This window comes from Strix aluco, chromosome 22 (assembly GCF_031877795.1).
Source record: "Strix aluco isolate bStrAlu1 chromosome 22, bStrAlu1.hap1, whole genome shotgun sequence".
In the NCBI taxonomy this organism is placed as follows: Eukaryota; Metazoa; Chordata; class Aves; order Strigiformes; family Strigidae; genus Strix; species Strix aluco.
In genome coordinates, this window is record NC_133952.1 from 1204652 (window position 1) to 1221660 (window position 17009).

Genomic DNA, 17009 nt, shown 5'->3' on the forward strand with positions numbered 1-17009 from the left:
AGCAGGTCGGAGGTTGGCAAACCCCTTGGTAGGAGCACTGGAAGCCAACTGGCCCAGCACTTGCTCTGTAATCCCTGTAGAGGGACGTGCCCAGGCTTCTGCTGGGAAGTTTCACTCAGGTTAGTGCCTGCCTTCTGCGGGATCTCACACCCTGAACATCCTCCCGCCTGGATGGAGCAGTAAACAGAGAGCAGAGATTTTTCTGTCTGGTGGAGAATGGTCTTTCATGGACTGCAGATTTTTTTGCTAGGCCTGACTGCTTGAGGCTCTGTTCTCCCACGAGCACAATGCCGACAGGAGCCGGGATTGGCATGACACAAGCCTGTCTCTTCTGCTTTGACCTGCAGTGAGGAACCCCTGCAGCGAGAGGAACGGGGGCTGCATGCACCGGTGCCACAGCCACCGCGGGACAGCCCGCTGCCAGTGCCACCCCGGCTACCGGCTGGCGCCTGACAACAAGGCCTGCGAAGGTGAGCTCCCTCCAGCAAAGCCTTCCCGCAGGGGAACCACCGCGCCTCACGCGGGGAAGCCGTGCTCCCTCCTCGGAACCGTCAGCACTGGTGAATTGGACGTGGTGATGCAGAGCGCTCGGCTGACACCGCTCCCAGAGCCCTGCTCGGGTTGTCTGGAGCAACACTCGAGCTCCGTGCACTCCAATTTCCTGGGAAGCTTTACAGTATTCTGAACTCTTCACTCTGTTTCTTTGTTGGTCTGGACCCCCAGGGAAGAATTCAGGGTGCAAGAAACCAGTGAAAAACTTGTAGATAGTAACAACTGCCCCTTTGAAAGGATGTTTGTGGCTCATCCTGCTTTGCTGATTGATTGCTCATCTCTTGCAGACGTGAACGAGTGTCTGACAGGACTAGCCCTGTGTGCCCACCAGTGTCTCAACACTCACGGCTCCTTTAAGTGCACCTGTAACCCGGGCTACGAGCTGGGGGCAGACGGCAAGCAATGCTATCGTGAGTACCTACCGCACACAGCCCCCCATCTCCAGCGGGGTTGCTTCTGCAGGCAAGTGTTTGTGCACTGTCCTCTCTGAATCGGCGGGACCAAGTCGTAGCAATCCTTTCTGAAGAATTTCACAAGCAGGTTTGGGGCTGTTTACTCTCCCACCAAGATAAAGAACTTTGTCTGATCTTTAAAGTTACCATGAAGCTACTTTTGCTGGTTTAGGCAATTTATTTGGAGCCAGGTTTTATTTACCAATGATTTTATTTTGGCCAAGTTCTACTCTTGGGGACTTCACTGGGTGAGTTCAGTCAGCTGCAGATGTGTAACTGAAGGAGGAATTGAGCTAGTGAAGTGATCACATCTGCTCCCCTCAGGAAGAAATAAACACTATTATGCAAGAATGAGCCCAACTGTCCATACGTCTTTGTTCAGCTCATACACACCAGCAGGACAGTCCAAAGCAGAGCACTCAGCATTTAGCACTAGCAGCCCCCTTCCAGATGAAGGCACCCTGGCAGCCCAGTGCTGGCAGCTGGTGTTACTGGAAGCTGTGATGCTCCACTTGTGCAGCTGCTGCAGCTCTCATGGGGAGCCTGCCAAGGGTGCTGGGGTGAGGCTTTGCAGACCAGAAATGGGTCTTGAAAGGCATCAAACAGAGCGATGTGAGGACTGATGGCATGCTATCAAAGAGCCTAAGCGTGTGTATACCTTTCTTCCTAGGAAAAGGGTTTCATCTCACACTGCATATTCTGTAAAAAATATCCCATAGCTCAGTTTCACAAGCAGCTGCACATTTACCTTCAGCTGCTGGGGTGAAGCTGCATGATAGCCAGCAAGGCTTACAGAGGGTTGGATTCGGAAGCCAGGTCTATGCCTAATAAACCTTAGCTACCTCCTCACCTAGCACTGTGACTGTGCAGCAGGGAAGATTACCCTTTGTGGCTTCAGCTGACCAGTCCACAGTGACAAAAAGCTTAATTTTATTGCTCCTCAAGTGTTGGTTTTGCAGGTAGCCCCCGGTAAGAGATGCCAGCCCTGGAGGTCACTTCTGACAGCGGGGACAGTGGAAGCACAAGCCCCACCCGTGTTCTGACATGGCTCCTCCAGTTGTTGTGACCTATTGCCATAACCATTGACTGTATCTCTACTTTGGTGCCAACTGTAGCATTAAGTAGCCTTCTTGTATGAAAAGTGTTTCTCCCTGCCCCTTCTAGCACATTTCTTCTATGCAAAACCCCAGTTGTTCTTGCATTAATAAGAAGAGAAAAGACAGAGGGACTATATTCATGTTGTGAAATCTGGAAGAAGGTCTTCCACCACAGCACAGCTTTTGGTTTTGACACGGGCAGATCTATTGGGAAGCATCAAGCTGCCCTTCTCTCATCCTCCGTGGGGCTGAACACACTAAAAGCTCAAAAGTGTTCTTGAAGGCAGAAATTGTTTTCCTGAGGTTCAGGACTGAGTCAAAGCTCCATGGTACAAGTTCCTTTTAGTTTAAGAAAGCTTAATTAACTAGACTGAAGTTTACATAAACCTTGCCAAGCTAAGAAGATGTATGGCTGCTGTTGATGTTTGCACCTACCATTTTTAACATGTCAGTAACTAACGTTTCTCGCTGTAGGCATCCGGATGTTTCCGTAGTTAGCTGTATTCTGCTGCTCCCATTTCTAGCTGGCATCAGAACAGCTCTGCTCTTACGAAGACTGAGCCAACTTTTGGTTGGCAGCACACACTGCAGCTTGTCAGGAATGGGAGCAGTTCTGTCTGCAGTCTGGTTCATCTCAGAGATAGTCCAGAGCCTGCTCCACAACTCTGTCCCTAGGAGGCTACACGGGGCGTCGCCTGGGATCCATCGATTTATTTTTATACATCACTTCCCAGCCCAGTGGTGGCCTCTGCGCAAAACTATTTTCATCCTTTCCCCACTGCAGATCGCTCTCCTCCTCAGCAGGGCTGTGCACGCAAAAACACATGTGCAAGGAGCTGGGCTGGAAGGTGCTGGGGGGGTGCCTGCTCGAGTGCAGCACCGAGGGAAGGCACGGGCCAGCCAGCACATAGAGATCCTAACCAGTGTGCCTCTTCCAGGGATAGAAATGGAGATCGTGAACAGCTGTGAAGCCAACAATGGTGGCTGCTCCCATACGTGCCACCACACCAGCTCTGGCCCAGTCTGTACCTGTAACTTTGGCTATCGGCTTGAAGAGGACCGGAAGACGTGCACTGGTAAGGGAAGGGAAAAGGTACAAACCTTGTTCTCACAAGCACACCTCAAGTAACAGTGAGGATCTCCACGTGGGGAGCTACCAGGTGTGCATGCACTAGCCACTGTGCTACACTAGCCACTAGCAACTGTGTGCATATGCACTACAAGCAGGTTAACAAGGCCAGAAACAGATGCAAAGTAAAAGGAGGTGAGATATTGCTCTGCTTGCAGACATCCTCAAACCTCCACTCAAGACCTACCAGGACAGCAAATGTTGACTTCAGGACTAGTTTTTCCCTGCTGAAACCGATCTAAAGAGGCATTGGCAGATACAGACTTCCATCTCAGATGGTGTAAGCCTAAGTCTAGAAGGGATGGTGCTCGAAATGTACCGTCTTGCCTGTTATCTCAAAGGAAGCAGCAATGTAATTCGAGTAAATGAGTGATGTGGAGGAGTCACTAGCTGCAAGCCAAGTGTAGTTCAGCCCCAGCTGGTTCTAGCAAGAATGTGTTAATGGAGAGGTAAGGGTGAGCTGCACCTCGAGCTCTGTACATGCTATAAAGGTGTGCACATTATATCGCATTACTCTGAGCCCCTTGCAGCGAATACCGTGGTCAGAAACCCACAGCAGTGCTCCTAGCCAGGCTTTTACTGCCCCACTGTGCCAGGCTGGGGGCTGCTCCCATGCTCACGGCAGGGCTGTGGCTCAGGCTGGCACAGCCAGGCTGGGTGGGTGCCTCCAGCTGGTCCAGAGGTGCAGCAGATCCTGGGACCCTTCCTGCAGGTTAGCCAAGGGTCTGTGCCTCAGTGCAGTGAGGCACTTCTGCCTAAAGACTTCTCTTTCTATAAAACCAGCGAAGAGGAGGTTGTTAGCAAAGAGTAACAGTGTTTGGTGATGCAGAACAGTACTGACACGTTTCCATGCAGTGCAGAGTTGCAGTTCACGTTACTCAGGAAATAATTCTTGAATTTGTTCTTTGTTCAGTACCACCTTCTTCCTGCAGTTCAGGGAGCACGTCTGTCCAGGGCATCTGTTTGGAACAGACACACTCCTTAGGCTGCCACAGGCACCCTGGGCAGAGGGGGGCAGTTCCTCTGCCAGAGAGGAACCCCAGATCCCCAGGACATTTGCTTTCCTCTGTGGCTCTGAGGAAGCAGCAGGAGCTGTCTCCATACAACACGGGAGCAAAAAAGCCAGGACCTGAACTGGTCTGCCCTAGGAGAACATTGTCCCTTGCACACCACAAAGCCCAGCACGCTTTCTGGAGCCCAGCAGTGCTATTTGTTTTCCTACCAGACACCTCCTCGGTCCAGCCTCCTCTGGTGGTAGGGGGATGCTCCACAAACCCCCCTACTACACAGGCACTGTGGTAATTGCACTTCATAGTGAACAAAGAGAGTCCCGTAAATACAAGGGCCTTGAAATGCAAAGCTGCAGGAGCTCTGCGTTCTCTGGGTTATCTGGATCCATCCGTCAGAGACATCACTTGGAGATTGTTTGAAGGGCCCTGCAGTTCTCAACCATCTCCGAACTTGACATCAGTATCGTAACAGGGTAAATCAGAAAGCAAGAGCCAGTATCACTGTTGGAACCACCCCCTATTTGTAAGCACACGAAACCTTTAAGAACACTCTCGAACTGAAAATCACAGTTAACTTCCTGCAGGCCTCTAGGATTCAGGATCTCTGCCTTGGCTGAGGATGATCTGTGAGCGTAAAGCTCACTCATTTCAAGAGGCAAACACAAATACTAGCTCAGCACTTGGCAGTCAGATCAATAAAAGCTTACCAGAACTAGTCACGGAGCAATTTTAACAAGTACTGTCACCACTGCAAAACCAGATGTGCATTAACACCTAGTGCCCTTTGTTTTTTATTTAGATATCAATGAATGTGACAGTGGTTCTCACTGTTGTCAGCAAGACTGTTACAATTATCCTGGAGGCTACGAGTGTGCCTGCTACGCTGGATACAGGCTCAGCACAGATGGCTGTGGGTGTGATGGTAAGCAGAAACATCTAGCTGGACTCTGCAAGTAAACCAGCAGCGCTGCCATCCTCAGCCTCGCAGCACGGCGAGACACACACACACAGAACGGTCCCTCTCATCCTGGATTTCTGTGTTTTGTCAACCTCCTCAGTCTGCTTAGTGTTCAGGCAGCTCAGCTATTCTAACCCATGTGCTAGTCCGGCACAACTGGAGAGCAGCAGCGGGGCTTTTGAACACCCTGAATTCAAATCAGGATAACTCACAGTGAGTTGGTCCAGGTCTGACTCCTTTCATTCACAGAAATCATTTTATGTTCAACCCCAGAGGCCAACGTTGCCCATCATTTTTACCCAAGAGATACAGGCAAATAAAACTGTCTCTATAAAATACAGCTAAAACAGTGACTAACACAAGCTTTTAATAAAGAGAACAAGAAATTGTCCTACCTGGGTTCAAACAGCCAGGCGTTTCTTCCAGTTTCTCCCAGCTCATATCAGTTTTCCTGTCAGCTGTCTGGTGAGTCACCTTCTCAGCATAAAGAATGTGGGGCTTTTTTCCTCCAAAAGAGCTGTTCTCGCTACCAAAGCTCTCCAATAACATTTCACAGGTGAAAAGCCAAGCTTACCCCCCTGTTTCTATTAGTGACAGATGTGAACTGAAACCCAGGACATGGCACTTTGAAACCCAGGGCTCCCTGAATCACTTGGGTACTCTCAATTTTTAGCATCAGGTGGGTTCACTTAACTAGCAGAGGGTGCCATCAGCCCAGCTGCTGACGTGGGGACAGAAATATATCCAGGCCCCTGTCCCATGCAGAGGGCTGCTCCCAGCCCACTGGAGTATCCCATGTCTTGTAGATGTGGACGAGTGCTCTTCGAGTAACGCTGGATGTGAACACACGTGCCAGAACCAGCCAGGGTCTTTCCAGTGTGGCTGCGAGATTGGGTACAAACTGGAAGAGGACCGAAGGAGCTGCAGCTGTAAGTGCAAGGCCTGTGCTCTGGGCAGTTGAGCAGTGGGCTACCAGCCCAGCCAGGGCTAGCAGGGGCTGGAGCTCATTAGCCCTGCACACCACCTTCTCCAGCTTTTTCACAGCACTTATTGCAGTGGAAATGACTCATATCACTAGTGGAAAGCTTTCCCCCGAGAGGGCCAGTCCCATTGCAGCCCTGTTATGCACTTCCAAAGAAGTGCAGGGGATTTTGGCACAGCTACACTCGCAATAGTCTGCAGTGATGACTCCACATTAACCAGAGCACCAGAAACCTTTCCCCAGACACCAGCCTCCACAGTTTTTCCTTACAAGAAATCATGGATTTATCTTTTTCAAGTGACAGTGTCTTCATCCCACCACCAAACACACTGTTACCCAACTTACTCACTCAGTAGGGCGGCCGACATCCCCCTCTTCATCCAGTGACCCCCGGCAGCATTGCCCAGATCCCCCAAAAGGCTTTCTGAGGTCTGGACCCAGAAGAGCATCACTCAGCACATCCCCACTCTGGCAAAACATCTGAGCCTGCTTCGCAGTGGCTTTTATAGGCTCTGCCTGGCTCCCAGGGTGCCAGCAATTAGCTTGATCACCTGGATTTTAAGCCTTGCCTACCTGCAAGTGAAGGAAACCTGTAGCTGTGCCTGTCAATACCCTTTCCAAAAGGAGAACCAAGCTGAAATGCATTGCCTAATTTTGTTATGGGGAGTCTGGTTTAATTTTTCAGAAAATAATTAACTTACCAGAAAACTCAGAGAAGCTGAGTGGCTCTGGTCAGAAAAGCAGCAGGTGATGGGTTGAGTGCGAGCCCAGTTACCTGAGAAGCCAGAGCTGTCTGTCAAGGTTAAGATCAAAGCTTCTCCCATAGATCCTGAAGTCACTTAGCTGCCCGTGCCCATTCTAGCCAAAACAAACAGCAAACAGGTTGCAAAAGTTTTAGAGGTGTCAGTACAGAGGGAGAGATCAGTGGTGCAAACCAGATCAGATGCCCCAGCCCTGTGCAGATATTTCTGGTTTCCCTTTTTTACTACAGAGGTTCTGTCCTGCTATTCACCTCTTGGAGATCTTGCCTCTTTCCCACTTTGACATTCTCATCTCCGTGACTGCTTCCCCAGCTATCGAGGACCCTGTGGAAGCTCTGGATGGTCAGCGCCCCGTTATCCGCCCGATCCCTCATGTTGCAATCCTGCGAGATGAATTTACCCAGCTCTTTAATGATGACTATGAAGAGGAGGAAGAGATGGAAGCAAGAGGAGAGCACACGCTTTCAGAAAAATTCGGTGAGCATTTTGCAGCACTGGTGAATGGCATGCTTTGCTTGGAAGTCTTCAGAATCAATCACTCGTGCTGGGTTTGTTTCTGTGCGGTGAGCGTACCCACAAGGGTTGTCGAGTACCTTTTCTGTGTGCGCAGAACCTGAGTTACAACAGATGCGTTGAGCTTTGCGGCAGCCTGCGCACGGGGTGGGGTTCCTCCGCCCAAACGCTCCGAGGTGCTGAGGCAGCCCCGGGGGGGCTCCTCACCCGCAGCACCTCTCCTTGCAGTCTGCCTGGAGCACACGTTCGGCCCCGACTGCAGCCTGACCTGCGACGACTGCCAGAACGGAGCCACCTGCGACGCGGAGGAGAGCGGCTGCGACTGTCCGGCGGGCTGGACCGGGCTCCTCTGCAACCAGAGTGAGTGGTGCCAGCGGGCAGTGCCTGGCCAGGCCCGGCCCGGCCCTGCTGTGGTGACAGCGGCCGTGTGCGGGGCCGCGGCAGCCGGCTCAGCCTCGCCTTCCTCCCTCCCCGCAGCCTGCCCGGCCGGCACCTTCGGGAGGAACTGCAGCCAGGCCTGTCGCTGCCAAAACGGTGGCACCTGTGAGCCCGCCACGGGCGCCTGCCGCTGCCCGCCCGGCGTGGCCGGTGAGCTCTGCGAGGACGGTAAGCCCGTGGCCCTCCATCGCCCGCTTCCCGCGGCACAGGGGCCATCCCCGTCCTTCCCGCTGCAGCCCTCGGCGAGGTGCGAAAGGGCGGGACGGCACCTCTGCGGGGCCCTGAAATCAAACACAGAATTCTGGGGCCTCCCTTGTGTGTTTATTTTTTTTTCTCTAAAATATTTTTCTGGAAGGAAAAAGCAATAGTGAGTGGCAAGTGATGCTCCCCTGCCTGCGGAGGTGGCTCCTTGCTGTTTCTCTCAACGTATTAGTAGAGCATTTGCCATAATTAGATAAATGACTATTATTACAGCCACCCCTGATGCTGTAACATCTTTGATTCTCTGGTTGTGCTTCTCTGAAGCCTTCAGATGTTTTCCCGGGAATGCCTTACACTGCTCCCTTTGTGGCTGGTCACTGAAAGCATCCTTCAACTCTTTTGTTGACCCATCCCAGTGTGAGTGTCTCTAACACATCCCTGCTCCATCTGACTCGGTGGGTCACCTAGTCTTTGTGGAAAAATGTCATTTTAATAAGGAGAAGATGGTAAAGGGGATTCCTCACTCACAAAACAGTGCTCCCCGTAGCGTGCCTTGTCCTTGCGCTGGAAGACCTTCGCAGTCCCTGTTCATTACTCAGCCATGACCATGGGCAGCCATCTGTATGTCACTGGACGGTCGGTGGCAGACACAGAAAAGAAAGTCAAAATCTTCAGTGTTCAATGATAAATTTACAGAATGGTGGAGGTATGTTCTGCTGAAGAGAAACTGAAGCGCTAAAAAGTTGTGACAGCCATAGTTACCCAAAGGAGGTGTCAGTTGCTGTTGGTATTTGTTGCTCCCTCCCAAAGAGTTAAACTCTGAGGGACGTAAGTCTGAAAACACAGCAAGAGTGAGACAATAAGGGATTCAGACAAAATGACTTCAGACAAATGGTTAGGAGCATGTGGGAACTATTACTGAAGGAGACAGAAGCAGAATGTAAATGAATGCAAGAGATACCCCGACCTTTTCTTTCTGTAGGAGTGAGGTGATTGAGGGGTACAGAGAAAAAACAGGAAGGTAAGATTAAAATAAACAATGAAGAACTGATCTGTTGTCCCAGGGTGGCATTTCCTCTGCTTAAACTGTCTCTTATCACACGGGAGGAGGCCTGAGCTGCCCAGGCAGATGCTGGCCGGGGCTTTCTGCTGACACGGTCTGTTTGCCATGTGCTTCTAATATGAGGATCTTTAGCATAACAGAGAAAGAACAATAATTTTATTCCCTTAATAGTGCAAATATCACTTTTATCAATAGGAACGGCCTCCCAGATTACTTTCTCACGTATGAAAAAATTGACTTCTGAGAGCCCTGCAGGGTAGATTTCTGGCAGGGGCAGCGTCACCGCTCCAGCGGAGGTGCCGGTGCCCTCGGGGGTCCTCGTGCGGGGCAGCGGGTGAAACGCTCGGTGACACGGGGCGAGGCCGGGCGGGCCGGCTGCTGAGGCAGCCTGTGAGCTGGTGCAGGGAGTCTGAGTGCTCCGGCCGTTACGTATCGCGCAGAGACACAGCGCGTCCCTGGGCAGAAGCCTAGGGTCATTTTGGATGCTATACAGCTTTGACTTTGGTATGTTTTCCCTCTCCTCTGCTGGAAATAAAATGACAGGTTGAAATTGGCTCGCGTTCCCAGAAAATCTCTCTCTATTACTAGGGTGCCCTAAAGGATTTTTTGGGAAACAATGCAGGAAAAAGTGCAACTGTGCCAACCGGGGTCGTTGCCATCGGATTTACGGAGCCTGTCTGTGCGATCCTGGCTTATACGGACGGTACTGCCATTTAGGTATGCTTGGCCTCATCTTTTTCACGAGAGATACGTTATTCCTAGATTACAGCCTTTCTAGGTCCCGTCCCTGGGAAGGGCCAGCGCTGGGTGACAGTTTCCATCCCTGGCCTTGTGCCGTTGAGCCCCGCGGGTCACTGACCGGCTCTTTCCCTCCACATCCAGTTTGCCCAAAGTGGGCGTTTGGCCCCGGCTGCTCCGAGGAGTGCCGCTGCGTGCAGCAGAACACGCAGGACTGCGACAAGAGGGATGGCTCCTGTCGATGCAAACCTGGCTACCGCGGCAAGCGCTGCGAGACGCGTGAGTTGCCAAGGAGTATTTGCGGAGCGTCTCCCTTTCTCCTCCCACAGCCTCTTTCCCCCTGACCTGTTTTCTTGGAGAAAAGCTCGGCTCACTTTCCACCCCCCCAAGACTGTCTCAGCTCTTGGTACTTAGCTTAGACCAAAACTCGCTGTCAGGCTTAGTCACGTTAAGTTAGGACACAGCACCTGCACAGCCGGACGTGTGAATGGGGACGGTGGAGCTCCCCCAGGCTCGCCGGGGAGGGCGCTGCTCAGTGCCCATCGCTGCGAGCTGGGGCTCTTCCAGGCTCAACCGAGTAAGGCCAGATGGGCTTTTCTTTTTAATTCTGATTGTTGACAGACTGTGACCCTGGCTATTACGGGGATGGCTGCAAGAAGAAGTGTAGCTGCTCTCCAGAAGTGTCTTGTGACCACGTCACCGGAGAGTGCTGGAAAGAGTGTCCCCAAGGCTACCATGGGGAGAACTGCGACCAAGGTAAGGCGAGCCCTGCAAGGCAGCTCTAAACTGCTGTAAACTCACGATTCCTCACACATGCAAACTTTTTCTTCACAAAACAACCTGAAAGGACTGCCAGAATTCCTCCTGTGCTCTCTCAGCACCCCCAGCCCACTGCAGTTGATCTAATGAGTGAAAAGTTGAAACGGCTTTAGAGGACACAAGAGCTGCCACTTGCAGGTCTTTGTAAAACGCTGCAGTTCCTGTAAAGTGGGGGAGCAGGAATTCTCGTGCATAATGAGTCTTATTCAGAAAAGGAGAACAAGGTCTCACTTTATGCTGCCACTTGGGCATCTCTGCTTTTGTGGATGAAGGTGATAGATGTCTAGTTATCTTCCCCCCCTTTGATGTCTTTTTACTTCCAGGCAATCAGTGCCCAGCAGAACAGTATCGTATTTTCTGCTCCGTTCTCTATTCCTTATTGAAACTCTATTTGATCTGCAAGTGGAAAAGAAAACTTTATATTTCATTTATATTAGGATTTAAACTTCTGCCTCTGTCTGAACCTCCTAGAGCAGTCTTCTGCTCTTCACATAAAGGGCCAGTTGACAGACCGGTGACAACTGCACAGCTTTGTGTGTGCGCTCGAGCTCTGAGGGTGCAGCTTTTCAAGATCCTGGGAGACAGTTGGGATGACAGAGAGTAGTTGGGGTGTCAGAGAGCTCGACTTTCTTCGAACAAAGGTGTTTTGAGTGAACCTAAAGGCAGTGAGTCATTGGCACAAGGTGATGATTGCAAAACATGAACGCAGATCTTGGAAAATAATAACTTCTGCCAGCCTCAGAGCTGAGCAGCGATTGAAAAGCCAACCTCCTCCTCTTGTGAGGGTGTCTCCTTCTGAATCACGCCCCAGCTGGGCGGATCCAACAGCAAATGCAAAAAGTGGGACTCTTGAAGTCCACACCTGAAGATACACTGCAGTACAAGGCTTGTGCTGGTCAGCACTGGAATTTTGATTCAAGCATCCCGGGAGGTTCTGCACTAATTTACATTTAACCAAGCCCTCCACCCACACCCAACCCAGGAGTTATCATTCATAACCTCGTTAAGCTGCTGGTCCGTGATTACCTTGTGTAACACCACAACCGATAGAACGTAGCTGGTCTGTTGGTCACAGCAGAACCTGCAGATGGTCACAAAAAGGGCCAATGCAAAGGAGTGCTGGCAGAGCCGAACGGCGCTGGGAGGAGCGATGGGAGCAGCTTTGGCAGGACTTGTGCCCCCTTGCAGGGGTCCCGGCAGCCCCGGCCCCCCCCGCGGTGGGACGCTGCTGCCCCCGGAGCCCTGCGGCGCCTCGGCGGGCCGGGCGCTTTTGGTCGGGAGAGTTTTGAAAAGAATAAGAAAGGAGCTTAAGCCAGTAGGGGGGAGTCACAGGAAATAACACAAATATTTGTATAGAAATAGTAGGCTCTTGGCTGTTGTTCCGATCTGGAAATTATTAAAGGGTGAAGACAAACATCTGCCATCAATTAGCAAAGAGGAGGAATAACAAAAACTCCACTGTGTCACTTGAAATCTACGCGCTGGTGTGCTTTTCCGCCGTGATTTGTGAAGGCCGGTGTGTTTGCATCTGCCGAAGCCTTACAAACCATTGGCTTCAGCCAACAAAAGGGACTGCGGGCATCGAGCTTTTTTGGGAGACTCAAATAGGATTTAAGGATCTCTGAGTCTGAGGCCCTCAGTCTGCACGTAATTAGCTGGCTGCTAAATGGTGTCACGGGGTAGAAAGAGCAAACGGAGCTTTCTGCTAGCAGCAGAACCACCCTGGCATTCAGAGCAGAGGGAAGGAAAAGCGCTTCCTCCTCCTGCGATGGGGCTGCTCCTTCTTTATTGCTTTACACCGATGTACCTGCTGCAAACCTTGCTGCTTCTTAAAAGCCGGGCTTCCCGCTTCCAGAGGCATTCAGCCGGGACAGTAAAAAGCCGTCACAGCATCTTATAGAAGCGAAGGGATGGTGCAGGTCTGGGGGCACAGAGGGAGCAGGTGCCTCGGGTCACCGTCTCGGGGCAGAGCATCTTTCCTGCGGCGGTTGCGTCGCTGTCGGCGCCCGCAGCGGTGCTGGGTACGGCGGCTGCGGCTGCTGCCGTGGAGGGGCAGCGGGTTATTTTGCAGAATCATGATCACAGATTGGAGACCAGTCTGGCCTCAGCTGCTGGGCGTGGGATCGGTCGCTCTTGTGTGAAGAAACACTTGTTGAAAGGACAAGCGACAGCAGGGAGGCGGTTCTCAGACAAATCAAGGTAGCGGTGTGACATGTAGAGCTTGCAGGTGACCACAGTGGACGACGGACCCGTGAGCGCGGTTCTCCCCCGCAGCACGGGAGCCCTTCGCAGCTGGGCTTCTCCTCCCAGAGCCGAGGGCTCCTGTGGCGCGCGGGGTCCGGCGGGTGATGTGCTCTGGGGAAAGGCGGTTTTCACCCCGCTCTTTTCGACGCAGAGTGCCCGGAGGGGACGTTCGGGGCGGGCTGCCGGCGGCCCTGCTCCTGCGGCGGAGCACCCTGCGACCGGAGCACGGGGCAGTGCCTCTGCCTGCCAGGCTGGATGGGACGCGACTGCGGCCAAGGTGAGGAGGCAACAGCAGCAAATGCGCCGAGGTAGGGGTTGAGGCGTATAGCTGTTCTTTTTCTTTTGCTAAAATTAGTTTTGAAAACGTCTAGCACAATTAGAATCATCCTCATGGAAAATTAGAAAAAAACCGCAGCTTTTGATGGTAAGTCTTAAACAATAGCCTCAGCTAGCTTACCTCTGTTGCTGAAGCTGAGTGGAGTACAGGGAAGCAAACACATACGCAATAAGAAAGGTGAAGGTATTTTTAGTTCTTGCAGTCCTTAATGTGGGTGAGGAATCTTCCTTTACTGATGTGCGCTTTTAATTGCCTTCGCCATGTTACCCTTTAACTGCTGAAGAACTAGAAAGTCCTAAATTAAAAACTTTTACATGATTATACAGTCTTACAGCAGCTGGAAGATATTAGTCATATAGAGATGTCCCGCTCCTGATAGTCTGACTGAGCAAAAAAACCACACAGGCACAGTGCTTGCCATACGTTTTGAACTGACTTTTTTCCAGGCCCTGGAGCAATTTAGGAATAATTAAACAAGGATTCTTGCCCCAGTTTTATCAGTTTTTAGCCTTTTGCTTCTCCTTTGCAACTAAAAGCGGGTCTGGGAACGGTGACTAACGTGCTGTCCAGCAGTGGGACAGCAGCTGCGAAGACCCTTTGCCAGCAGCACCATTTCCTAGCAGGGAGCCCTTGTAGCTCCCCACAAGTAGATGTGAATGCAAAATTGACACGAAAGTGCAGGAGTGAGGTTAGACTGGCACTGACAGAGGGCTCACACGCTGTTTATAGAACAAACAAAGCAATGTCCTTGCTAGTAGCCATGTGTTGCCAAACGAAAGTCCCTGTTGTGCACGAAGCACAAGCAGGAGCGAGAAAGGGGACTCATTGCCAGGCAGCAGAAAATAGAAATTCCCCTCTTGCGCCTCGGCCGTGATCCTGAGGCCTGTGTGTCCCCTCTCTCTGCCCCTGCTCCAGCTTGCCCCGAGGGTCACTGGGGACAGGGCTGCCAGGAGATATGTCCCGAGTGTGCCAACAACGCCAGCTGCGATCCCGCCACAGGAGCCTGCCTCTGCCCGCCCGGCTACACCGGCCGCCGCTGCCAGGACGGTGAGTGCTGTTGCCATCGGGTCCCTCGCGCCGGAGTGGCCCTCCCGCCGGAATGAGGGTTATTTAGGGTGGCCTGGAGTACTCACTCTAGTGAGCAGAGCACCCAGCTATCGTCAGAGCAGGGCTCGGCACCATGCATGCCTCCGTTGCCTCGCACTTCGGGGCACGGGCTGGGTTCTTCCCTTGAAGCCGCTCTAGTCCTAGAGGGAACTTTTGCATCAGCAGAAAGGGAGGTAAAACCCTGAGCCCCTCGTCCAGCCCGGAGCTGAGCACCCGCGCTCGGCCGAGGGGTGTCGGTGCTGGGGGCGGCTCTGCAGAAACAGGCTGCGGCAGCCGTTGGGTCTGTCGGGAGCAAAGCCCTCGCTGCGGCGTTACGGCAGCGCTGCAGTGAGGCCGTGTCTGCCTTGGCAGTGTGTCCGCCTGGCTGGTTTGGCCCAGACTGCCAGCAGAGCTGCAGCTGTGGGAACGATGGTCATTGCCATCCTGCGACGGGGACGTGCCGCTGCGCACCGGGCTGGACGGGGCCTCGCTGCCAGAGAGGTACCATTGTCCCTGCTGCCTTACCCTGTGACGCTGGCCTGTGCAGAGCTGCGCTGTCGCTTGCTTCATTCTCATCTTCGTGCTGTGCCTCTGCCAGAAAAATCTTTCTGAAATCCTTGAGGTTTCTCCGCTCTGCGCTGCCAGTGCCGCCGGGTGCCGCTTGCCTTTCTGTAGCGGGCTTGCTTGCAGAATGAATTCGCATCAAATATGTGCTGATGTAGCACCCGCTCTCACTGTCCCGCTGCATTTTCTGAGGACCAACCGCCGCGTTTGTCCTTCCACCCCAACAATGGCAACAACCCACGCCAGTGCCGGTGCTTCTGCTCGCGCCAGGCGAGCGGAGCGCGCACCGTGACGGGTCGGCTCCCTCTGTTCCAGCCTGCGACGCTGGGCGCTGGGGCCCCGACTGCGCTCACGCCTGCAACTGCAGCAACAGCGACGGGAGCTGCAGCGCCGAGACGGGGCAGTGCCTCTGCGAAGCTGGCTACACAGGCGGCCGCTGCGAGAGGAGTGAGTGCTGCCCACGGGCTGCCCTGCTCCCCGCTCAGCCGAGCCGCGAGATACAGATTTATTTTCCAGGGGAAAGGCATCGGACGGGTGGGCCGGGAGGCTTCTCCCTGCAAAGGGAGCGGGGGAAGCCACGGGTGCAGATTTCTCCAGCAGCGCTTCTTGGTTCAGTCACAGAAATTCAGTCCCCATGACCTGTCTGTGATGTTGCCAGTCCCGTCCCATCCTGAGGGTGGTTGGGTGACGGGTCCACGTCTGTAAGGGGTAGGGTAGAGCCCACTGGTTGTTATAAAAAATTCAGCCTGAGCTCCTGCCTTGGCCTAGCTTTGCGGGGATGCCAGGAAAGGACAGGATTATCAGTCTTGTTTGCTTCTGCTTGCTAGAGTGCCCAGAAGGATGGTTTGGGCTGAGCTGTCAGCACCGGTGTCAGTGTGACAATGGGGCCGCCTGTGACCACGTCAGCGGGGCCTGTACTTGCAGCCCGGGCTGGCGAGGAACCTTCTGTGAGCACGGTAAGTACCTGCGGGACCCAGCACCGCCAGCGGCAACCACGGGCCACGGGCTCCTTGCCAGAGGGGTCAGCCTCCTTGTCTGACTTTGCTATGCTGTTACGGCAAAGAGAATCCCTCAGGGTGGTGATGGGGAAAACCGCATGTCCACAAGCTGCTGAATCTCTGGTTTTAATTCTGAAGGGGAAAGGTCTAGGAAAAAAAAAAAAACAAACGGACTAACAAAATGTAAATGAGGAGTAAAGGCAGAGCTGCCTTGGTCGCCTGCGTGTGTACACATGTTGCATGTGGGGTCTGGGAGCAGCGTCTCCGAGGGGTCCCTGGGTGCAGGGTTGGGGCTCCCCCGCCAGCCTGCTCGGTCTCTTGGTCAGAAACCGAATGTGGTTGTTCTGCTGCTGCACCGCAGCCTTGTCCTGCACCTCGGACGTCCGCAGTGGACGTGCAGCCGCTGCTCTGCTGCCCTGCCGGGGCAGAGCCGTTAGCGGGTGGCTGTCACACCGTGCAGCGGTTTATCAAAGGCAAAAGAGGCCACCAAGAGTCATCTCTTCTCCGCTGGGACATTTCCAGCCCTCTGGACAGGCATTTTGTGGGGTTTTCTCCTTTGTTTTCCGCAGCCTGTCCTGATGGATTTTATGGACTGGAGTGCCGGGAAGCCTGCAACTGCCTGAACGGTGCCCGCTGTGACCATGCCACCGGCCAGTGCCACTGTCCCCCCGGCTGGGACGGCCCCCGCTGTGGCCAGCGTGGGTGTCACTGCGGCCTCTGCGGCCAGGGGTGGGGTGGGATGGGATGGGGTGGGGTGGGGTGGCATGGGATGGGATGGGGTGGGATCAGATGGGGTGGGATCAGATGGGGTGGGATGGGATGTCTGTTCCCCACATGTGATTTTCTCTGTGTGGAAGTTAATTCTGTGTGGCAGAGAAGTATTTGGTTTCGGAGAGCGACTGGGGGGGCTCTGGCTGAGCACAGTGTTGTTGGATGCCGTGAGGGCATGTGCATCCAGCAAAGCAGTTTCCAAATAGCTAAAACGATGTAACACAGCAGTGTCCGTGTTTGGGTGTCGGCCTCCTGTAGAATACAGCTGTTACTTCCCTGTAGCACCATAAAACCCA

General features: G+C 53.2%; 1 protein-coding gene across 1 annotated transcript in view; it reads left to right on the forward strand.

Moving 5' to 3' along the window:
• Positions 1 to 17009, forward strand: part of MEGF6 (multiple EGF like domains 6) — a 102903-nt gene that overhangs the window by 74857 nt on the left and 11037 nt on the right. The window contains exons 9-25 of the mRNA XM_074848395.1: positions 348 to 470; positions 840 to 962; positions 3040 to 3177; positions 5040 to 5162; positions 6005 to 6127; positions 7254 to 7418; positions 7683 to 7814; positions 7932 to 8060; positions 9745 to 9873; positions 10039 to 10173; positions 10516 to 10650; positions 13109 to 13234; positions 14210 to 14341; positions 14753 to 14881; positions 15260 to 15391; positions 15772 to 15900; positions 16512 to 16640. Coding sequence (XP_074704496.1) covers positions 348 to 470; positions 840 to 962; positions 3040 to 3177; positions 5040 to 5162; positions 6005 to 6127; positions 7254 to 7418; positions 7683 to 7814; positions 7932 to 8060; positions 9745 to 9873; positions 10039 to 10173; positions 10516 to 10650; positions 13109 to 13234; positions 14210 to 14341; positions 14753 to 14881; positions 15260 to 15391; positions 15772 to 15900; positions 16512 to 16640 — 2232 coding nt within the window. The remainder of the gene's footprint in view (positions 1 to 347; positions 471 to 839; positions 963 to 3039; positions 3178 to 5039; positions 5163 to 6004; positions 6128 to 7253; positions 7419 to 7682; positions 7815 to 7931; positions 8061 to 9744; positions 9874 to 10038; positions 10174 to 10515; positions 10651 to 13108; positions 13235 to 14209; positions 14342 to 14752; positions 14882 to 15259; positions 15392 to 15771; positions 15901 to 16511; positions 16641 to 17009) is intronic.